This window comes from Poecile atricapillus, chromosome 3 (assembly GCF_030490865.1).
Source record: "Poecile atricapillus isolate bPoeAtr1 chromosome 3, bPoeAtr1.hap1, whole genome shotgun sequence".
NCBI lineage: Eukaryota > Metazoa > Chordata > Aves > Passeriformes > Paridae > Poecile > Poecile atricapillus.
Window position 1 is genome coordinate 29,164,775 of NC_081251.1, and position 19,014 is coordinate 29,183,788.

The 19,014-nt window shown below is 36.7% G+C and overlaps 1 protein-coding gene across 1 annotated transcript in view; it reads left to right on the plus strand.

Annotated features, from left to right (window-relative positions):
• ADGRB3 (adhesion G protein-coupled receptor B3) overlaps positions 1-18,339 on the plus strand; it is a 447,155-nt gene extending 428,816 nt beyond the window's left edge. The window contains exons 28-30 of the mRNA XM_058835068.1: positions 7,221-7,256; positions 15,485-15,589; positions 17,520-18,339. Coding sequence (XP_058691051.1) covers positions 7,221-7,256; positions 15,485-15,589; positions 17,520-17,708 — 330 coding nt within the window. The 3' untranslated portion in view covers positions 17,709-18,339. The remainder of the gene's footprint in view (positions 1-7,220; positions 7,257-15,484; positions 15,590-17,519) is intronic.
• Positions 18,340-19,014: the final 675 nt, after the last annotated feature.

A 19,014-nucleotide genomic window follows, 5' to 3' on the forward strand; every position in this document is an offset into this window, starting at 1 on the left:
GGTTGAGGTAAAGCCCAAAATGTTGTTGGCTGGAACTGATGAGCTGGATTAACTTTTGTTAACTTTGCCTTAAACAAAGTAAAATAAGGAGGGCAGGGGCAAGACTTTTCTAAAGACAGGGCTTTGTCAGACACTATGTAGCAGCAAAACCTGCAGCTGGACATTGAAGATCACCCTGCCCACCTTTATCCTGATAGAGCATGGGTAGACGAGCTCTACAGGAGAAGATCCTGAGCAGTAGAAAGCTTGTTGGCTACAAGCCTCCTATCAGCTTGTAGTTGGAACACAGCTACAGTGTCAGCACAAAAAAAACTTATATCCTGACTTCTGACTCTGAAGGGAGGATCCACCACCCCTGCCCCTACCATTATTTGCTTAAATGTAGGCATTCCCCTTCTGAAATGGAAAAAGAGCTCTTCACATTTGGCTCCCCTACAGAGTCAATTGAGACAAATAGCCATTTTTAGGCCACTTTTAGACATCTGTTCCAGGATGAAGTAAATGACATGCCTCAGTGCAGGTGTCTCTTTTCAGTTTCCACAGAGGAAGCCAGAATGAGCAGTTCAAATACAAGCATCAAAAATGTTGATGTTGATGACTAAATTTAGTCAGATGAATCCTACTGTGTGTCGCAAACTTTCTTCTAAAACTTTTATATCTATGTTTTCTTCTGGAGGAAATTCTTAGATGTGAACAATTAAATGCTTTATTATATCTGGAAGAATTTTAGTTTTCAAAAGATAGTTTGAAAATGCCGTAATATTTACATACAAATATTGCCTAGGTAAATATAAATTTAAGGATGTGCAGATTCACAATGTACAAACTGGTGCTTTTTATTTTATTTGGTATGCACCCAACAGTACTTATGTGATTATAGGCACAGGCAGGCATATTAGCACATCACGGAGTTTCTGAGGAGGACTAATCAAACATCTGGTTAATCTCCTGAACATCCTTTATATGCATGGATTAAAACTGGCTTTGCTACCTTGGCATCAAAGTGGTTTGGAGTATGCTCCTTCAGTTCAAAGTGTTTTGATTTTAATGAAGAAAACACTCAACACAGTCTTTTGGAATGGTTTTTGTTTTGAAAATGTACACTGAGTGTTGTGCTCATTAAAATGAAATTACTTTGAAGAATTGCATTCCCAGACACTTAGATGCGGAGGAAAGTTAGGAGGTTTAAATGTAGAGGAAGAAGCTGATCTGGGAAGCATGTCTCCAGAAACATCTCCAAATTCATCTCTTCTTATTGAGCAAAAAAGAAATGGATGAAGAAGACCTGTGAAGAGACTTTACATCATTACCTTTGTGGAAAAAGAATCAATGGCTCTTTTAAGGGAACTATGGTTAGTGTAGTGTGAGCAGAAATAGAAAAGACCTGAAAGAACACAAAGATGATAAAAAAGTATAAAATTAAGAACATGCAAAGAGAGGCAATAGAAACATTTATTAAAGGGGGACAAGATGTCTTCTGCTTTATCAGAACAGGAAGGAAAGGACTTCATGAATTATTTGTCATGTAAGGAACTGGAATTCTCTTTCCAGCCTCAAATCTACTTTATTTTTCTGTCTCAGATTCTGCTATGAGATCTGCTGTGAGTGGGTTGATTATGTGACCAAAGTAATCCTTCTGTATTCATTTATGAGTTCTCTTAATACATTCAAAGACAGTCAACTCTGTAGGCCCTTGGCCAAATCACTAACTGGGGACTTAAGGAAGAAAATACTGTTACAGCTGAGAAAATACAGGGATGAGTTAAAGAGAGTGAAGTGCAAAGAAAAAGTAAAGATAAGAGGAGAAAAAAAGACATTTAAAGAAAAGGTGGGAAATATGGTAGAAACGGAGAAAAAACAAAACAAAAAATGAAAGTATTAAGAAGAAAGAGATAAAGACAGCAGGGAAGGAACAAAGTCTAAAACAACAACAACAACAACAATAATAATAATAATACACAAACCAGGAAAGGAGAGAAAAAATACAAAGTTAAAGTAGTCAATCTCATCAATAAAGTACCAGAGCATCAGGCAGAACAAAAGCAAAATGCTGTGAAGTCATTTTGATTTATGACATGAGAAGTAAAAGAAAGAGGGAACAAAAATAGAGAGACGAGCACCACAGGAATTTCTTCTTTATCATGTTTCCACATTGCATTTATTTTCAGGCATTCTGTATCTCAGATTCCTATCCCTCCCATTCCTCATTTCATTCTTCAATAAACTGTGGAGACAGCTCTTGCCAATTTTGTGACTCTCAGTAAAATGAGGTCTAGCTCTATAACAACCCTCTCTTTCTTTCACTTGAGTGAGTAGGTCTGAGAGTCCTCTGACTTCAGAAATTGATGCAGCTTATTTTCAGGTTATCTTACAGAAGTGGTGGTAGAATCAGGTAGAGTTTATTGTAGTAACTGGAGGTGTGAAGAACTGAAATTTTAGTCAGTATTATAAAGTGCAGGATATATTGCAGACTTCATATTATAATTGTCTATTTAACAAGTGCTACATTTTCCCTCAAAGACTTCAGAAACACAAAGCAAGTGGTCTTAGTTGATTGAGTAAATAAATATGCAGGCAGCCCTATAGAGAAAGGGAGCAGCAGGCCACAATAATTTGTCTGAATACTTTTAAAGTGAGATCTTTGAAGTTATGTTTGTGCTGTGTGTTGATGTACTAAATTAACTAGCATGTTTCAAAGACTTAAAATTCCCACATTAAATTCACTTTTTCATGAAAATTTGCTGGCTTTATGTTTAGTTCATGAACTAGCAGCCAACAATCTTCTGTTCCAAAACTAGAGTGTTTTTCAGTTATATACGCACAAAAGGCATTTTAAATCAAAAATGTCTATTCACATTGCACCTTTATATCTCTGAGGGCCAAAAGAGATTTTTCTTTACTTTTGCTCTGGAGAAAAAATCCTCCTCAGGCTAAGATCTTATATGTCAAATCTCATCTCAGAGTGTATTATAAACTGCTGATAACAAGACTTTATATTAATGGAAACATGATTAGTGCCCTCACTATAATATGGTATCTCTGGTTTCAATTGTGCTTTGCACAATGCAATGTATCTTTAGGAATATCTGATGTAATTAATCAGATAGTGGTGTAATGCAGAATAGAATAAGGATAAGGAGAAAAACAGGCATTTGTTGTTTTACAGACATGGAGAGGGATTTTATTAGTCTTTTAGCAGGAGCATCTCTTTCCTGGTGCCAGCGGATTAGTGTGTGCTGGTGTATGGAAATTATTCTTCAAAATTCTATTTTTGTCCCTCAGCAGAGTTTAAAGTTGTTCTGGAATTACACAGAGAAGCTATACATGATTAGCACAAAGTAAAATTGATTTAAAATAAATTACTACCACAAATCTCTTTTCACAGAGTTTTATTTTGGCTCTGGTATGAAGGGTAGGGGTTTTTTTCTACATAAAATGGGTTTTATCAATTAAGATTAAAGAGCCATAGAAATCAGAGATGGAAAAATTCTTGTCAGGTCATTTTTTCTATCAATACAAGAAAACTTTCTACAATATATTTTTCTAAAACATAGTCAAACTTCACTTTCAAGACCAGAGTGAAGGGCTTCCACTTTTTCCCTTAGCAATTATTGCACAGTTACATAAACTTACTTTTTTCCCAGTACCAATTCTGATTTTTTTTTCCAGGTTTTTCCCATATCAGTTTTGTTTATCAGTGTTTATATCCTTCTAGGGATTCTGTACAAGTTTCTGTGTTTGCTTCTTCCAGATATAAAGTTACACAAATCTGCATCACTCTTTTATCCTTTGCTCCTGAAAGTTCTTTTTGCTGCTAATCTCCTTTGAAATTTTCCCAGTTTACAGGCATGATTTGGCTTTTTCCATTGTAGAGAAGCAATGCAGAATTGTCACTGGAGTTTACAAAGAGGTCTATCACACCCTTGCCTGTTTAAATTGTTCTCTTTTTTTGTAGCATTTGTAATTGTACATGGTTGAAGCCTACCCATACCCCTCACTTTTTCAGAATTATACCAGCTAACTCCCAGCCACTGACTAAAGGCATGGATCTTCAGTTTTTTATAGTCCCTTTATTACTAACCCTTGCAATTCTCCAGCATCTGGGGCACTTCAGCTCAGAGAACAGACAAGTAAGGAGCAAATAGGAAACAATTGTTCATGTCTCCTGTAATATCAAAAAGAAGAACATCAAATGAAATGTCAAAGGGATAAACAACATAATTTCCTTTGTCATGTTTTACATAATAAAATTGTGGAATACACTATCCCAGCACATTTTAGATTTCAGAATAAGCTCCTCCCAATGAAATTGTTAAACTACTGAAGACTTATGGAAGGTATTGTAGTAGAAATGTCATTTGAAACTTGCCCTTCTCTATATTAGTCCTGATCATAGCAGAAGCTGGTCAAATACAAAATACTAAATGAGACAACCCAGAGATAATATCCTTGACACTTTTTTGTTGTATTCTTTTAACATTAATACTCAAGCGAATCTCCAACTGATCCTTGGGAAAAACCCACCAACTTCCAGTGTAATTTTTGTTGCTAAAATTAGTCTCAATTTTGCAGGTGCATGAAGCAAACAGCTTTTTGAAAAGAAACATTTTGGTGTGACCAGTTCAGCAGCTCATTTGACACAAGGAAATTCCCCCCCTTACTCCACTCCATTGCCTTTTGTCAGTTTAATGTGTAGAATGAGCCAGATGGTTGATACCTGAAAGCATTTAGGTGTGTGTGGAAAACTCCATTTTCATCAGCCAAAAGAGACACAACGAACTTTGTATAAGAAAAACAGAATATATGTAGTCGCAATTAATGTCATTATTCTCATGGCTGTTATATATCATACAGAAAATAGAACAGTTGAGTAAAATTTCTACTTCCAATTGAGACTGAAGGAAAACTCCTTCATCCTTGCAAGTTTCCCAAACGACTTCATGCTTCTGAATATGTTTCCTCTCTCAAAAAATAACACTGCTGTCATGTCAGGGCAATGATGCAGCAGCCAGGAGGACCTGATCGTGTACCTAGTTGTGTCAGTGACAATATTGCAAATAACTTTCCATGGCTCAGGATCACATTCATAACCAGTATCCTTTGGTTTTCAAAACTTGCAGGACTTTGCTGTTCCCATGGAAGTTATGCACATTTTATGTTTTAGGAGGATATGCTCGGGCAGCACTTGTGCTGTATTTCATTGTATGCAGCCACGCAAAAAAAAGTGAAGCACAAGCACACTACAGATGTTCCTTCCTATATTAGTTTAAAATAAATGTTTTTGTGATAGGTATTGCTGAGCCCTAGAAAAATCCTCACTCAGAGAATCCTGTGGTATATGACCTGTTTGATCATATCTGGTGTGAACTAACAGCAATATTGCAATACTTGCCTCTCTCTGACAGTAGCACAGCTGAATATTTTGCAGTCTGTTGGATATGTATTTTCACCATGTAAACAGTGATGGAGTTGTCTGGGTGCAAAACCTAATAATCCAGCTATGCCAGGAATATTTTCATTGCAGTCAAGCATACTTAAAGCAAAATACAAATGTTTCAATTTTACAAATCACAATACCCAGGAAACAGCACATTTCTTCCTAATTTTTCTACTTTTTCCTTAAGATTCAATGGTAGCAGGTTTATTACTGAACTCTAGCTTTAAAATAGCCTTTTCAAACATTTTTCAAAGCTACTGCTGTAAATTTCACCTCATTATCTGTTGTACATGTTTCTTATTTTCTAACCACTGAGCCTTTTCAGTGGCACATGTGGTCTAATTTTACCTTAAAAGTAGATCATTCCTCATCACAAATGCTTAGATTATCTTTAAATCAAGCCTTGATGATTAAAGATAGTTTCTCCAAAGCTTGTTTTGTTGGTTGTTTTAACTTAGACTGTTCTTTTATTGAGCCTCAGAGCCCTTTAGGCATCAGAGTGTCGACAGTGTTGCAGTAATATTCCTTATATTATTGTGGATTGGAGCATTAAAATTTTACTACAAAACCAGACAACATGTCACAAAGTAGTATAATCAAGGACTCAGAGACCAAACATTTTTCGCTTTTTACAGCTGGAAGACTTGTAAAATCATTCCTTTCAATTTCAGGAAAGCAAAGCAGCTTACTAAAACCTGCAGGTTTGTTAAACCAAATAAAATCAAAATCAGAAACATTCTTCCCCTTGACTTAGTGAGTTTGATTCTTCTTCACTGAAGAAGTTAAGTGCAGTGGAAAAAGGTTCCTTCACCATCATACTCTATCATAAAAATTAGGGTTAAACTTCAGCAGCAAGCCTTTTTGAGTATGGGAGTACTTTTTGCTTCTTTAACCGTCCTTCCTGAAGATGAATGTATCTTTTTTTTCATTCTCAAGCTTTTTGTATTCTTTTCAGCTCTTACAACCTAGCTTCTTCTTCTACATCTCTTTAATCTATTGCAAGCCATTTAATTTCCAACTTTAAAATAAAAAATATATATTTTTATCCCTTCTTTATAATATTTCTGCTTCTTTTGGATATAATTTGACTTTATAATTGGTTTATTTTTGAATCTAAAAAATTCTGTGCTAAATTATTTGTAACATGTCTAAGCAATCATATTCTGTTGCATTTTATACAAGTGTAAATCATTCTTGCTTTATATCAGATGCTTTGAATCAGATTTGCCATAAGTTTAAAACAAAGTCATTGCTTTCTCCATTCAGATTGTCATTGCAAACAAGCAAGCTGAAGCTATGGCTTCGGCTTGATTTTGCTGTCATTTATTCCATTAAAATCAATGGAGTTGTACCAATGTAAGCTTGATGTAGGAAAGAATCAATTTTTGTAAACTTATAAAAAGTCTAAATCATAGATATGTATCGGCATCTGTGTAAAAATGTATAAATATTATGATAATTTTGAAATACCACAGAAAATATAGAAATATTTTATACACCAACAGGTTCAATTGCATGCAATTAACATGCACATTATGCATCCCAGTAAAATTCAGTCTGGTTTATTTCAGAGAATAAATATGATGATACTGATACTGATACTAATAAGCTATGCAAAGTCGCACATTAATCTTAAATTATCTAGATAAAATCTACATCTTCTTACAAAATACCTAATATATACCTGATAGGAAGACAAGAATGTTATTTAGACTCATTAATATGATTTGAATAGTCCCCTTGTTAATAAAAACTCTTTTTTCTTTTTTTTACTGCTTAATAGAGAAGAAAATCACGTTATTCGGACCTTGACTTTGAAGTAAGTTTTACTGAATTATTCCTGAATATTAAAAGTATTTTCCTAAAAGTAAATGTGAAGTGTTCATTTTAGCAGATTTTAGCCTTCTGGCATAGTAGATGCAATAGGGTTGTTCAATTGGTACTGCACAGGACATGATGAACAATTCATTAAAACTACTTTGGTGCAACTTGTTTGCAAAATATTCCGAGATCAAACTGTCATATTGCAATATTAACCATCATGATTTCAGTTTTTAAATTCTTTGCCTCTTCATTTTCATCTGGGTTTGGTTTTTTTTTTGTTTTTTGTTTTTTATTTTTTTTCCTGGCTATCTACTTACTGAAAAAGTGTGACACTTTTATAGGACAGCTTAAACCACAGCAGAAGTTTGCTTTGTTCAAAAGATTTTCAATAATTTCTTTTATCTTTCTTCAATACTACTTTACTGAAATATGACTTTCACATTCAAGTAATGATTATGAATGTGTCAAATTTTGAATGATGTAGTGCTGCAGGTGTCAAAGCTTATAGATCACATACTATATAAAAAATTAAGTTCATGTAAGGTTCTTTAGGTTGGATATGCATAATTTCCAACTTAGACCCTGTTGAGTGAGAAGGTTTAGTTGTGCTCATTAATGACCATTTTGTTCTATCTCAGTCAGTATGATTAAGTCTCTTAGAGATTTGTTTGAACTTTTTTCTCTGACTTCTACCCAAAGGAATACAGCAGTTAGTTTTCAAGGGGCTGTTCATAATTTGGAGTTTTCACATAGGTTGTCTATTCATGCATAGAGGTAGTTTGATATAATTATTATGTGTCTCCAAAGAAGCTGAACAATTATATTTGTATGGAACGTACACATCGTGGGCTAAAATTTGAGAGCCTGTGATCAGCACATATCAATCATAACATCAAAAACTCCCCTGTTTGCAATTACCCTAAATATACTTTAGGATAAATGCATAGAAAGGAAGAGGAAAAACATTAAACAATAACAAAATTCTGATGTACAAGCAACTCTAAATTCAATCAGAAGTTTTATAACTGTAGTGATATAAAGAATTCTAAACTTTACTGGTTTTGTCATTGAAAAGTAGAAATATCACAATAAGCGCATTCTCTGTGGCAGCAGATACCAAAACATTCCTCCTGACAGGAGGAATAATCCAACAGGAACATAATCCAACACCAAATAAACACCAACAATGTACACATTCTGATCTCTATAAAAAGGATTCTCATTACACATTTTCTCTTGACTCACGTGGTTTCACAGAATCACAGAATGGGCCATGTTGGAAGAGACTACAGTGGGTCATGTAGTCCAACTTCCCTGCTCAAGTAGTGTCATCCTAGAGCACACAGCACAGGATTATGTCCAGATGGCTCTTGAATAGCTCCAGTGAGGGAGACTCCACAACCTCTCTGAGCAGTCTGTGACAGTGACACCTGAACAACAAAGAAATTCTTCATATTCAGGTGGAACTTCTTGAGCATCAGTTTCTGCCCTTTACCACTTGACTTGTTGCTTGGCACCACCAAGAAGAGCCTGGAAACCTCTTCAACACCGCCTTTTAGATACTGATAGACTGTGATAGGGTCCACTCTCAGTTGTCTGTTTTCAAGGCTGAATAGGCCAAATTCCCTCAATCTTTCCTTGTAAAATAAGATGGTCCAATCCCTCAGTCATCTTTGTTGTCCTCCCCTGGACCTGTTCCAGGAATTCCAAGTCTTACTTCTAATGAAGAACCTTGAATTGGACTCAGAACTCCAAATGTGGCCACACCAGGGCTGAGTAGAGGGACAGGACCACCTCCCTCAACCTGGTGGCAATGCTCTTCCTAATGCACCCGAGGACACAGTTGGCCTTCTTGGCCACAAGGGCACTGCTGGCTCATGGACAGCTTGTTGTCCACTTGGACTCCCAGGGCCTCCTCTGCAGAGCTGCTTTCCAGCAGGTCAGCACCCAGTCTGTCCTGGTGCAGGGGATTATTCTTCCCCGGGTGTAAGACCCTGCTCTTTTCTCTGTTGAATTTCAGACAGTTCTTCTCTGCCCACCTCTCCAACCTGTCCTGGTCCTTCTGAAGGGCTGCACAGCCCTCAGGAGTATCAGCCACTCCTCCCAGCCTTGCGGTGCTGCTTATTTACACCTTTTTCTTAACTTGTTTGCAATATTCCATGGCCTAGTATTTTTAGAATTATTATTAAAATGCAGGAAAATATATTTTTTGTGAAAAGAAATAGGCTGGGACCACTGGAAGTGAGTGCTGAGGAACTGAGAGCAGCAGCAATACTGTGCCAGTTGCTACTGTGTTTTACAAGTATTGACGCAGACTAACCTCATCTCACCCCCAGCTTTATGATTCTTCTGATAAGGTCTGTGAGCTTTCCTATATCTTTACACATAGCATGGCTCTCTAAGGTAAAATAAAATAAAAAAGCCAAAAAATATTGTGATAGTGTGGTGTGGCCAAAATGCTGCTCTTTGGATATCCCAGAGCAGCTTGACTGCAAAATGGAATACAGTCTGGAGGTCAAGCCAAAGGGATTGAATTTACTACTTAAATGTTTAACATTTTCTCTGCTTTGTCTGTGACTAGTTCCAGCTGGCACTCTCTGAGACAATGCACTTCCATATTTCTGAGGGTACCAAATCATAGAATAACATGGATGTGGTTGTGAAGGTAGCATATGTTAAGCATGCAGTGTGGACAAGGGTGGGACAAGTTTGGCTATCTCTGTCCTTTTCCTTTTAACACTCTGCAGGATCTATGCCCTCAACCTTTAACACGTCTCTACACACATTCAAGACAAACACACAGGCTATGTCTACCTTAATAAATTAGACATTTGAGGGAGTATTCCTGGGTTTCAAAAATGCCAGCTTTTATATGGATTAACTTTTAGAGAGACCTTCACTATTTTATCTGGACCACCCTTGTCTCTCCAAGAAGTTCTTGAATGTCATTAAGGGTCTCAGTTCAATCTGGCTACCATTCACAATAGGCAATTTGGTTTTAGATTTTTATTTGGAAAACTAAGAGAATTTAATAGAATTTACTATTCATGGAGAACATTCCATGTTAGATGTTGTCAGAGAATACTCTTGGACATATTTGACTTATTACTACATACTCATGGTTTCATACGGAAAAAAAGAAAAAAAAAAGAGGACTATTCTAGTGGCTTCCAATGAAACATTCACCTTAATATAAATAATTTGAAATAAAACCAATAAAAATACATTTAAAAAAATTAGAAAGGCCATTTTTCTCCAAGAGCCACAGAAGAAACACAAAGCCAGCTGCTATGCAATGTGAACACAGCTAGACTAAGACTACATAACACCACAAAATATTCTCTTTCCGTTATCCTCAATACATGCAGAAATACAGACGTAGTTTTAAGGGCCTTGCAATGGATTATAAATAATGGAAGTCCTGTGTCTGTGTAGGTTCTGTTACAGAAAACGTGTCTCAGTTAAAAGAAAGGGAGAAAGAAAAGGATGACATCAAAACTGGCAAGCACTTAGCATAGATCTCAAGCTAGTTAGAGAAGAGGATCTCAAAAAGGTGCATCTGTATCTTGTTTCCCTTTTTAATAGCTTACCATTACATTCTAAAATTTTCCCTTCATGTAGAAAAAAAAAAACAGTGTACCAACCAGGGCTTAGCCTGTCAGCTGGAAGTATTTCTGCTACATAATATACTGTCCACAGTTAGATTTTATAAAACACTGACTAATGTAGTTGAACTTTGAAGTTTGCGAAATGAACAGTCAACATAAAACAACTTTACAGCTCTTTTCTTCCTATTAATAAAGATAAGTTTGGACTCATTCATGCAGTCTGGTGTCCAAAACATGAGCAAAATTATTGGTCTGGACATTTTGGATCCTTGCTGCCTCAGGCTGTGCTAACCCCAGCTAAGTGCCCTCCAACTCCTGTCATATTTTCTCTAGAGCTGGACAGGTAGCTTTTTCATTAAGTCCCAACACTAACAGTTAGCTGTCAGATCAAATAAAATTCATTCTAATTATGTTGAACAGAAATACAGATGCTGTAGAAATTCTCAGGAGGCCTTTATAATAGGTGCATGATGGCAATTACAAAAATGTACAGGAGAGTTAAACAGTATTATTGGCATGCATTTTAGGATTCGAGATCACAATTACCTTTAAATTCTATAACAGTCTGACTTTCAGATTTCTCCAGTCACCCCACTCTCTCATTTCTCTCAGCCATTCATTGGATCTACTCTGTTAGCAACATTTATGCCAAATAATTTAGAAAATGCCTTATTACCCTGATCCCCAGGATTCAGGTAATCTCTAGCTCTGAGGGAGAGCAAGGATACACTGGACAAGTGTGAATACTAGACTCTTCACAGATCAGTAGACTTTCACCAACAATAATGCTAAACTGATCACATCTGGAGGTACATTCTTTCAGAATTTCATCTGCCATAGGCATTTATTATAATAGTATTATAATTCACAAAAGTTTAAAATCATTCTCTTACTAATCTGAAGACATCTCTTGAAGGCAAAGGTAAAAAAAATATGCCTGCAGCGAAAAATTATTTTCTGTTCCCAAGTTTTGCAACTGATCATACCTATAACATCTTGAAAAAACAGCATGTTTCCATTAGAGGGTTGGGAAGGTATTCCCCCATCTGTTCTTTTAACTTAGCTGCTTTGTACAAGATTTGAGAGAGAACATTTTTAACTGTGACAATGTAGAAAGTCTGCAAGGCAAATTAAATTACCTGGTAGTGGTGGCAATGATGATGATGGTGATGATATTGTTATTTATGAGATTGACCACAAGTCATAGATTTACTGAATAGCCTCGGTTGAAAAGGGCCTTAAAGATCATTTAGTGCCAAGCCCCAACCACTGGCAGAAGCACCTTCCACTAGACCAGGCTGAGCCTTATTCCACCTGGCCTTTAACACTTCCAGGAATGGGGCATCCACAACTTTTCTGGAAACTTGGTCCAGTGTCTCATCATCTTCATCATAAAAGTCTTTTTTCTATATCTAATCTAAACCTACCTTCTTTCAGCTTAAAGTCATCACCACTTGTCCTATCACTATATGTTCTTGCAAAAAGTCCTTCTCCAGCTTTCTTGTAGGCTCCCCTTAGGTACTGCAAGGCTGCTGTAAGAGCTCCCTGAAGTCTTCTCATTGCCAGGCTGAACAGCCCCAATTCTTTCAGTCTGAATTCATAGGAGAGGTCCTCCAGCCCTCTGATCATCTTTGTCACCTTCCACTACACTCACTCCAACAGGACATGGACCTTATGTTGGGAACCCCCAAGCTGAATACAGCACTGCTGCTGAGGTGTCATGAAATATTCATGAGTATATTTGTCTTGAGTTAGAGTTCAGCTAAAGCTCTATCATAAATGAAAAAGGGAGCTGAGGACAGAGCTATGTTTGAAGTTCTCCCCATCTTGATGGCAGCCATCCACACTGAATCCTTTTCTGTGAGCAGGTGATCATCAGAGTAATGCCTAGTCTCTTCAAAACACATTCACTATCTGACTTAACAGTGGGGGCGGTAGAAATGTGGAAGTGGTGTCAATGCAGCTTGACCACCTTTAGGGCGTGGAGCACAAGAGTTATGGAACCTTCAGGAGACACCACAAGAAGATGTGTGTCTGCAGCTTGGTGGTTAACCCTGGTGGTTCTGGCAGAGACGCAGCATCAATGGGCAACTGCAAAGCTGTGCCTAAAGAATAAAGGGCAGCAAAAGTTCAGTTTACATCATTTTCAGATCTTGATGCTTGATAGCACAGTCATCCTAGTACTAGTGGTCAAGATCCCCAGCTTTGTATTGTTAAAACTTAGTATTTCTAAGATTAATAAAGGGATGTTGTCCACATTGCCCATTTAATAGAGAAAACAGAATAACACACTACAAATACCTTGTAGGCTGTTTTCTTATAAAAGAGAAAGAGTTATCCAACAGAGCATATTTTCTAGAAAGGAGATAAAGTGGTGCTTTCTAACCAGAAATTTAAAAGTCTAAAAATTGAGAGTTAAAGTTGGAAATTTAAGTTGCTGCACCTTCAGTTCAGATTGTTCTTTATAAGCTGTAGGGAGGGAGTGGGTGTCAGTGGGTAGGAATTATGGAATGGAAGCCAGGAAAACACACAGTAACCAAAAGATCCATGGGTACATGTTCATACCAGTCATGCTGCTATTAAGAATAAAATGTAAAGATTTTTTTTTCTGGCAGACTTCCCGGTGCAAGTATTTTATTTCTCCTCCCACCTGCTTCTCCTCAGGAATAATGTAATGAACGGAGTAAGACATTTGCATTATTCATATTTGCTATTTAATGACATCTTGGGTACACAATTAAGGAAAAGATATATGAAAGTAGCATTTTCTATATTCCCAACTTTCTACTAAAAAGCTCCAAATGGAGATGTTTCACAGCCTTATGTTATTTCCTGCTCTTTAGAGCTAGTGCTTTAACTCACCAAAACTGTTTTATTCCCATGACCATGTCTCCTTATTTAAACCAATAATAGTCTTTGAGATAGAACCTTTTTTAAAAAAACTTTATGTATATGAAAATTGCTATATACTCCTGTCTACCATGGCATCAGTATCTTAAAAGAATCCCTAGGAAGTCACTTAAGTGAAACCCCCCTCATAAATTTAGATAGCTATATCTAGTTAAATTACCTTTTGCAAGGAGTTTATTACCAAATACTGCAAAAGGTTTTCCCTTATTCACCCCACTACTCAAGTTAATAGGTCTTTAATTGCTGATGTCTCATGTCTCTTTTGTGAGACATATTGCCAAACTCCTTTTCTGAGAAGTGAACAAATTCTCTAGCTACTGTGTGGCTGTATTAAGGTTAATATGCATATTACAACATCACAGTAGAAATGCCTGGCTAAAAGAGCAGCCACATTTCATGAAATCTCTAAAGGCATAATGCAAATGAAAGATAAAGTTGGCATTGATACAGGAATACTGAGAGTCAGCTATTGTCACTCCATTTCAAAAAATACTAACCTAGATTTGGCAGGAGTGTAACTTCATGGAAAGGGTCACACTCAGGCACAACATATATAAGTTTGCAGGGTTTCACTCACGACTCCAGGGAAAATCAGGCTTTACACAAAATCAGGACTTGCACAAAGGCCTGTGTCCTGCACCTCATCTGTCAGCTTTCCTGGCTGCTGCCCTGGCTGTAATCCAAGTTCTAGTTACAAATCTTAAGAAAAGCAAAGCCAGGCCCATCCACCACTGTTGAACTGACGTGAAGCATACTCAGACCCTCCCAGCCCCAGACCATCCAGACCACAAAACCATGAGACTGGTCAAACAGTAAGCAGCCTTCAGCTTGGCTTCAGAGGCTGCTCTGAATCCATAACCCAGCATGAATTCCTTTGAAAACAGCTCTGATGGGCATAGTTTAGAATCTAGGCTTGAAAACACGCTTCACTCTCCAAGTAGCTGCCCAGGCAGATACATGGCTGAGGCCTGTGCGCTGAGGTGTGAATATTGTAGGGACTCTTTGGGGTCTCCCCCTCTTCCACAGGAGTGCCATATAATTAGTTTCTGTGGAAGAGTGCCCTTTGCATGGGGCTAGAGGGAGGGTGGTTTCCAATTTCTTTGTCCATGAAATAAGAAAGCAAGTAAAACTGAAAAAACGTGCCTACTTTTCTCAATATGAATGCAATTTCAACTGCATTTTATGATGATTTGAATGACAAGAAGATGTTTAATTAAAAAGACATAACATTTGGGGATTTTCCATTTTGAGCCAAGATTTCGTGAGATCAGCATTCTCATAAAAATTATTCCAACAGGAACTACTAAAAAGTGCTCTTGCTCTCCTATAGAAATTAAAATATAAGCATCCAACTGAAAACAGAAGTTCTAGAGAATATTCTTGATATGCAAGAGAAATATTCTTCTGAGAAACTGCCATTACTCTCAGGATACTTCCAAGCTAGCATAAAAACACTGCCCCCTAATTTCGGCAACTCAATAAACGTAGGGTTAAAACAGTCTCTTGTATGCAGGAGGAACTTTAAATGCAGTAGAGAGAAAGGCCAGGGCAATTCACTTCCATTGTTCAAATCTGTAGGGAAAAGATGGCCCTTCCAAATTCAATTTACTTTATTATGTTGGAAAAAGTAATGCTTCTCTTAAAAAAAAAAACAAACCTAAACAGATTCAATTATAAATATAAGCAAGTATATTCCATTTTGCAGAAGGTCATGCATACAAGAAAGAGGCATATGGAATTGTTTCAAGAGTTAAATCAGAAATTTCAGACTCTGGACAGATTTCGGGATGTACCAAAATCAGGCAGTATGGTAAGTGTCCTTCTATTATATTTAAAATATGGTGAATCCTAAACAACAACAATGAAACAAGAGCTTTTGACTTCAGTACATTTCCCAGGAATATCTCACCTTTAGACACCTCAGAAATGAGAACCAAAGCTATTTTCAGTAATCCAACCTATGACAAGACTCATTGCATTCTACAATAGACGATAACTAACTCACTAACATCATTATAGATGACAAGTAATTGAGCTGTAGGGAATACTTTTCAAATCTGTATGTGCCTACTGTGTCTAAGGGCCTTTATACAGGGAAAGCAGCTCACTGATATAATTTGATCAATAAGGCTTTTCCTCTAGCTAGGCAAGGAGATAATAAATTAGATATTACAAACAAGTCCAGATAAATGTACCTATACATGCAATTGTCCAGAAAGCACATTAGATCTCTGTAATGCCATGTCTTTTCCATAATAGGTTTATAAATATTTACCATGGGAAAAGCAAAAATTAAATCATCCTGAGCTGAGGCTGCTAACATCGTAATTCAAATTTATACACACACACTCATACACACATGCATAACACCCTGACTACATCTGATAACGAGAGCAAGGAAATAGTTGATTCTTCTTAATTAAAACAGCTAATGTAGTCTGACATATTTTTATCAGTAATATTTTGATTAGTAATAATTTTATAATGTGAAAATTGTATATGAAATGGAACTGAGCTAGAATCATTGTATTCTATAACTTTTTCAGAAGAGCTACTCTCAGACTTGAAGAAGAGGTATTAAGCAGATGTGAGGCCAATGGATTTGCATCATTTACATCATCTTAATCCAGCAGAAATTTAGCCCTGATTCTTTGATGAACCTTTATCTGTGATATGTGTTATTCTGTATCAAGTTCTTACTCACTCCCCCTTTTGAGATCAGCTGACATATAAAGTTTTCATTTGTCTCCCTACTTGAGATTTGCTATTCACTTGAGAATTGCTATTTTTGAATTAATTCAAATCTCAAAGGGAATCTCAGTGGAAGAGTTGTGTTTACTCTGTTTCACATTGGTGCTGTGCTTTCGAAAGGTCTGCTAATTAAAGCTGCCTTGAGGGATGCTCTATTTGTGATACAGTCAGAGAGTGATCCAGGTACCTAAATATAGGCATCTCAGGCTATTTTAGACAGAGGTCTTGGTTTACAGCACAGTATAGGCAGCAATGATACAGGACTCAAAGGAGACCTGCGCCTCTCATGAAAGACAGTTGGAGATCAAGTGGAAAGTCCAGAGGCATCTTAGATGGTGCAAAAATATTGGATTTTAACAACTAAATCCTACTCATCGTGTTACAGCAGAAATCTCTAATTAAAATGGTCCATAAATCCTTTTACCTTATAAAACCTAGCACTAAAAAAAAAAAAAATCATTCTGTAGAAAATAACCACCTTTCAGTCTGTTAATCCTAATTTACATGAAAGCCTGTAAGGCAAGGTGGCTCTCACAGCATTTTCAAGGTTTCTGTCATTCTGCCATGCACCTGCCACAATTTAAAATCCAGCCGGCAGTCTCTGTTTCAAACCACTCCATATTTCAGGCAACAAACTCTTCTCAGTTACCTTCCTTTCTCTTCTCCCTCTTTTCTACACTCTTCTCTCACTTTTCTCCCTCTCTTAGAAAGATGCCTATTGGTACTGGATCTCTCAGCCATTCCTCACACATTGGTTCTTGAGAAAGAAAGGGCTTAGCTGGCAGCTCAGGTGAGGAGCCTGCCAAAGTGTTGATTGTTCACAGAGAAAGAGTCGCAGCAGTGCCGAGCACCCGCCAGCCTGGCTCCCTGCAAAGCCATTTCCCCTCTCCAGCTTCTGTGTCTCATGAGAGCACGTCAACCACCAGCTTTATAAATGGAAACTGCATTATTTCATCCTTGATTTTAATTCTTCTTTCTTTGGTCTTCAGGAGAACTCAGGACCGAGCAAGGCTCCATGGGACAGTTTCAAAACCACAGGTGACTACCAACACTATACAACGATAAATGTATTAGACACAGAGGCAAAAGATGCTTTAGAACTCAGACCAGCAGAATGGGAGAAGTGTCTGAACTTGCCTTTAGACGTGCAAGAAGGTGACTTTCAAACAGAAGTTTAACAAAAATGAACTGAACAAAACAGAAACAAAGTAAAAATAATTCATTGCACTGACAATAAAAAGACTTTGGGAATCCTGACCATCCTGACACTCCTGTCTGAACATTGCAATTCCTTTATGTCAGGCTCTTCCTGTGCCAAATGTCAGTGGTTTTTTTCGTACAGTATATTCCCACTAGTGCAGCTAGTGGAGAACCAGGTGTACAATTCTTACCATCGTGTGTTGTAAGTACCCGTGGAATGGATTTGTAAGGTAATCTTTATAGATAAACCTCAAGCAACGATTCATGTTGTAACAGCTTCATTTGGTTTAGTTTTCAAAAAACTTCACCATGAAGCACAATGTATATATTTATGCAGTTTTTAAAGTTTATAACAGTCTGTTTGGCCATTACTACACTTTTTACTTTATAATATAAAAGCAAAGTTTTTGTCATTAAATGAATGTCTGTTGAGCTACATTCTTCATTGCTTTAAATGCAATAAAGTAATAATCTCACTTTTATATGAATAATATATTTCACATCTTTATTATTGCAGTTTTCTCTGGAAAGCTCAGAACAGCTTTCTCTGCTGCAGCTGTGTATAAAATATTTAAAATGTTGTATGGTGTAAATAAACCTTTGTCTACATATCAGTTTCCTAGTGCATTTTATTCCATATTGTTTCTCTTAAATTTTAATATTTATAAAATTTTCTATAAAACACAAATACTGAATACGTATTTACAGTTTTGATAGCATGTTGTATGTAGTTTCTGCAAAAAGTTTCTAAATCATATTAGTAGGCTTGTAGCCATTCTGCATTTTCTTAGTTGTTTGGGTTTTTTTTCTGACAATGTACTGTACCATATAAACTAGACTTGCCAGAATGCTATTACAATTTTTCTGTTTTATAATATTTTTTGTCTAGTTGTAGAAAGACAAATAATGGAAAATAAGTCAAGTTTCAATGCACAGCACCCAAAGAAAATGCTGGCTTAGAATCATTATATCTTGTGCATAGTCTTCTTGCTGTATAACAAAAAAAAAAAAATCTCAAAATTAAAAAGTTCCTAAGTATTTTATATTTAAAAAAAAAAAAAAACAAAACAATGAACCAAACCCAGAAAAACTGAGTCGGTTGCATCATAAATCACAAGGAGACTGATTACTCTTTGTATTGAAAATACAGTTAAACAATTAGGAATAGGAAGATTAAATCTCCTTTTCCATGCATAGAATCAAAACCAGATCTTCAAAAATCTCATCTACAGCATAGCTGTGCGTGGACATAGATGGAAGGACATCTCAAATCTTCAGATGTCA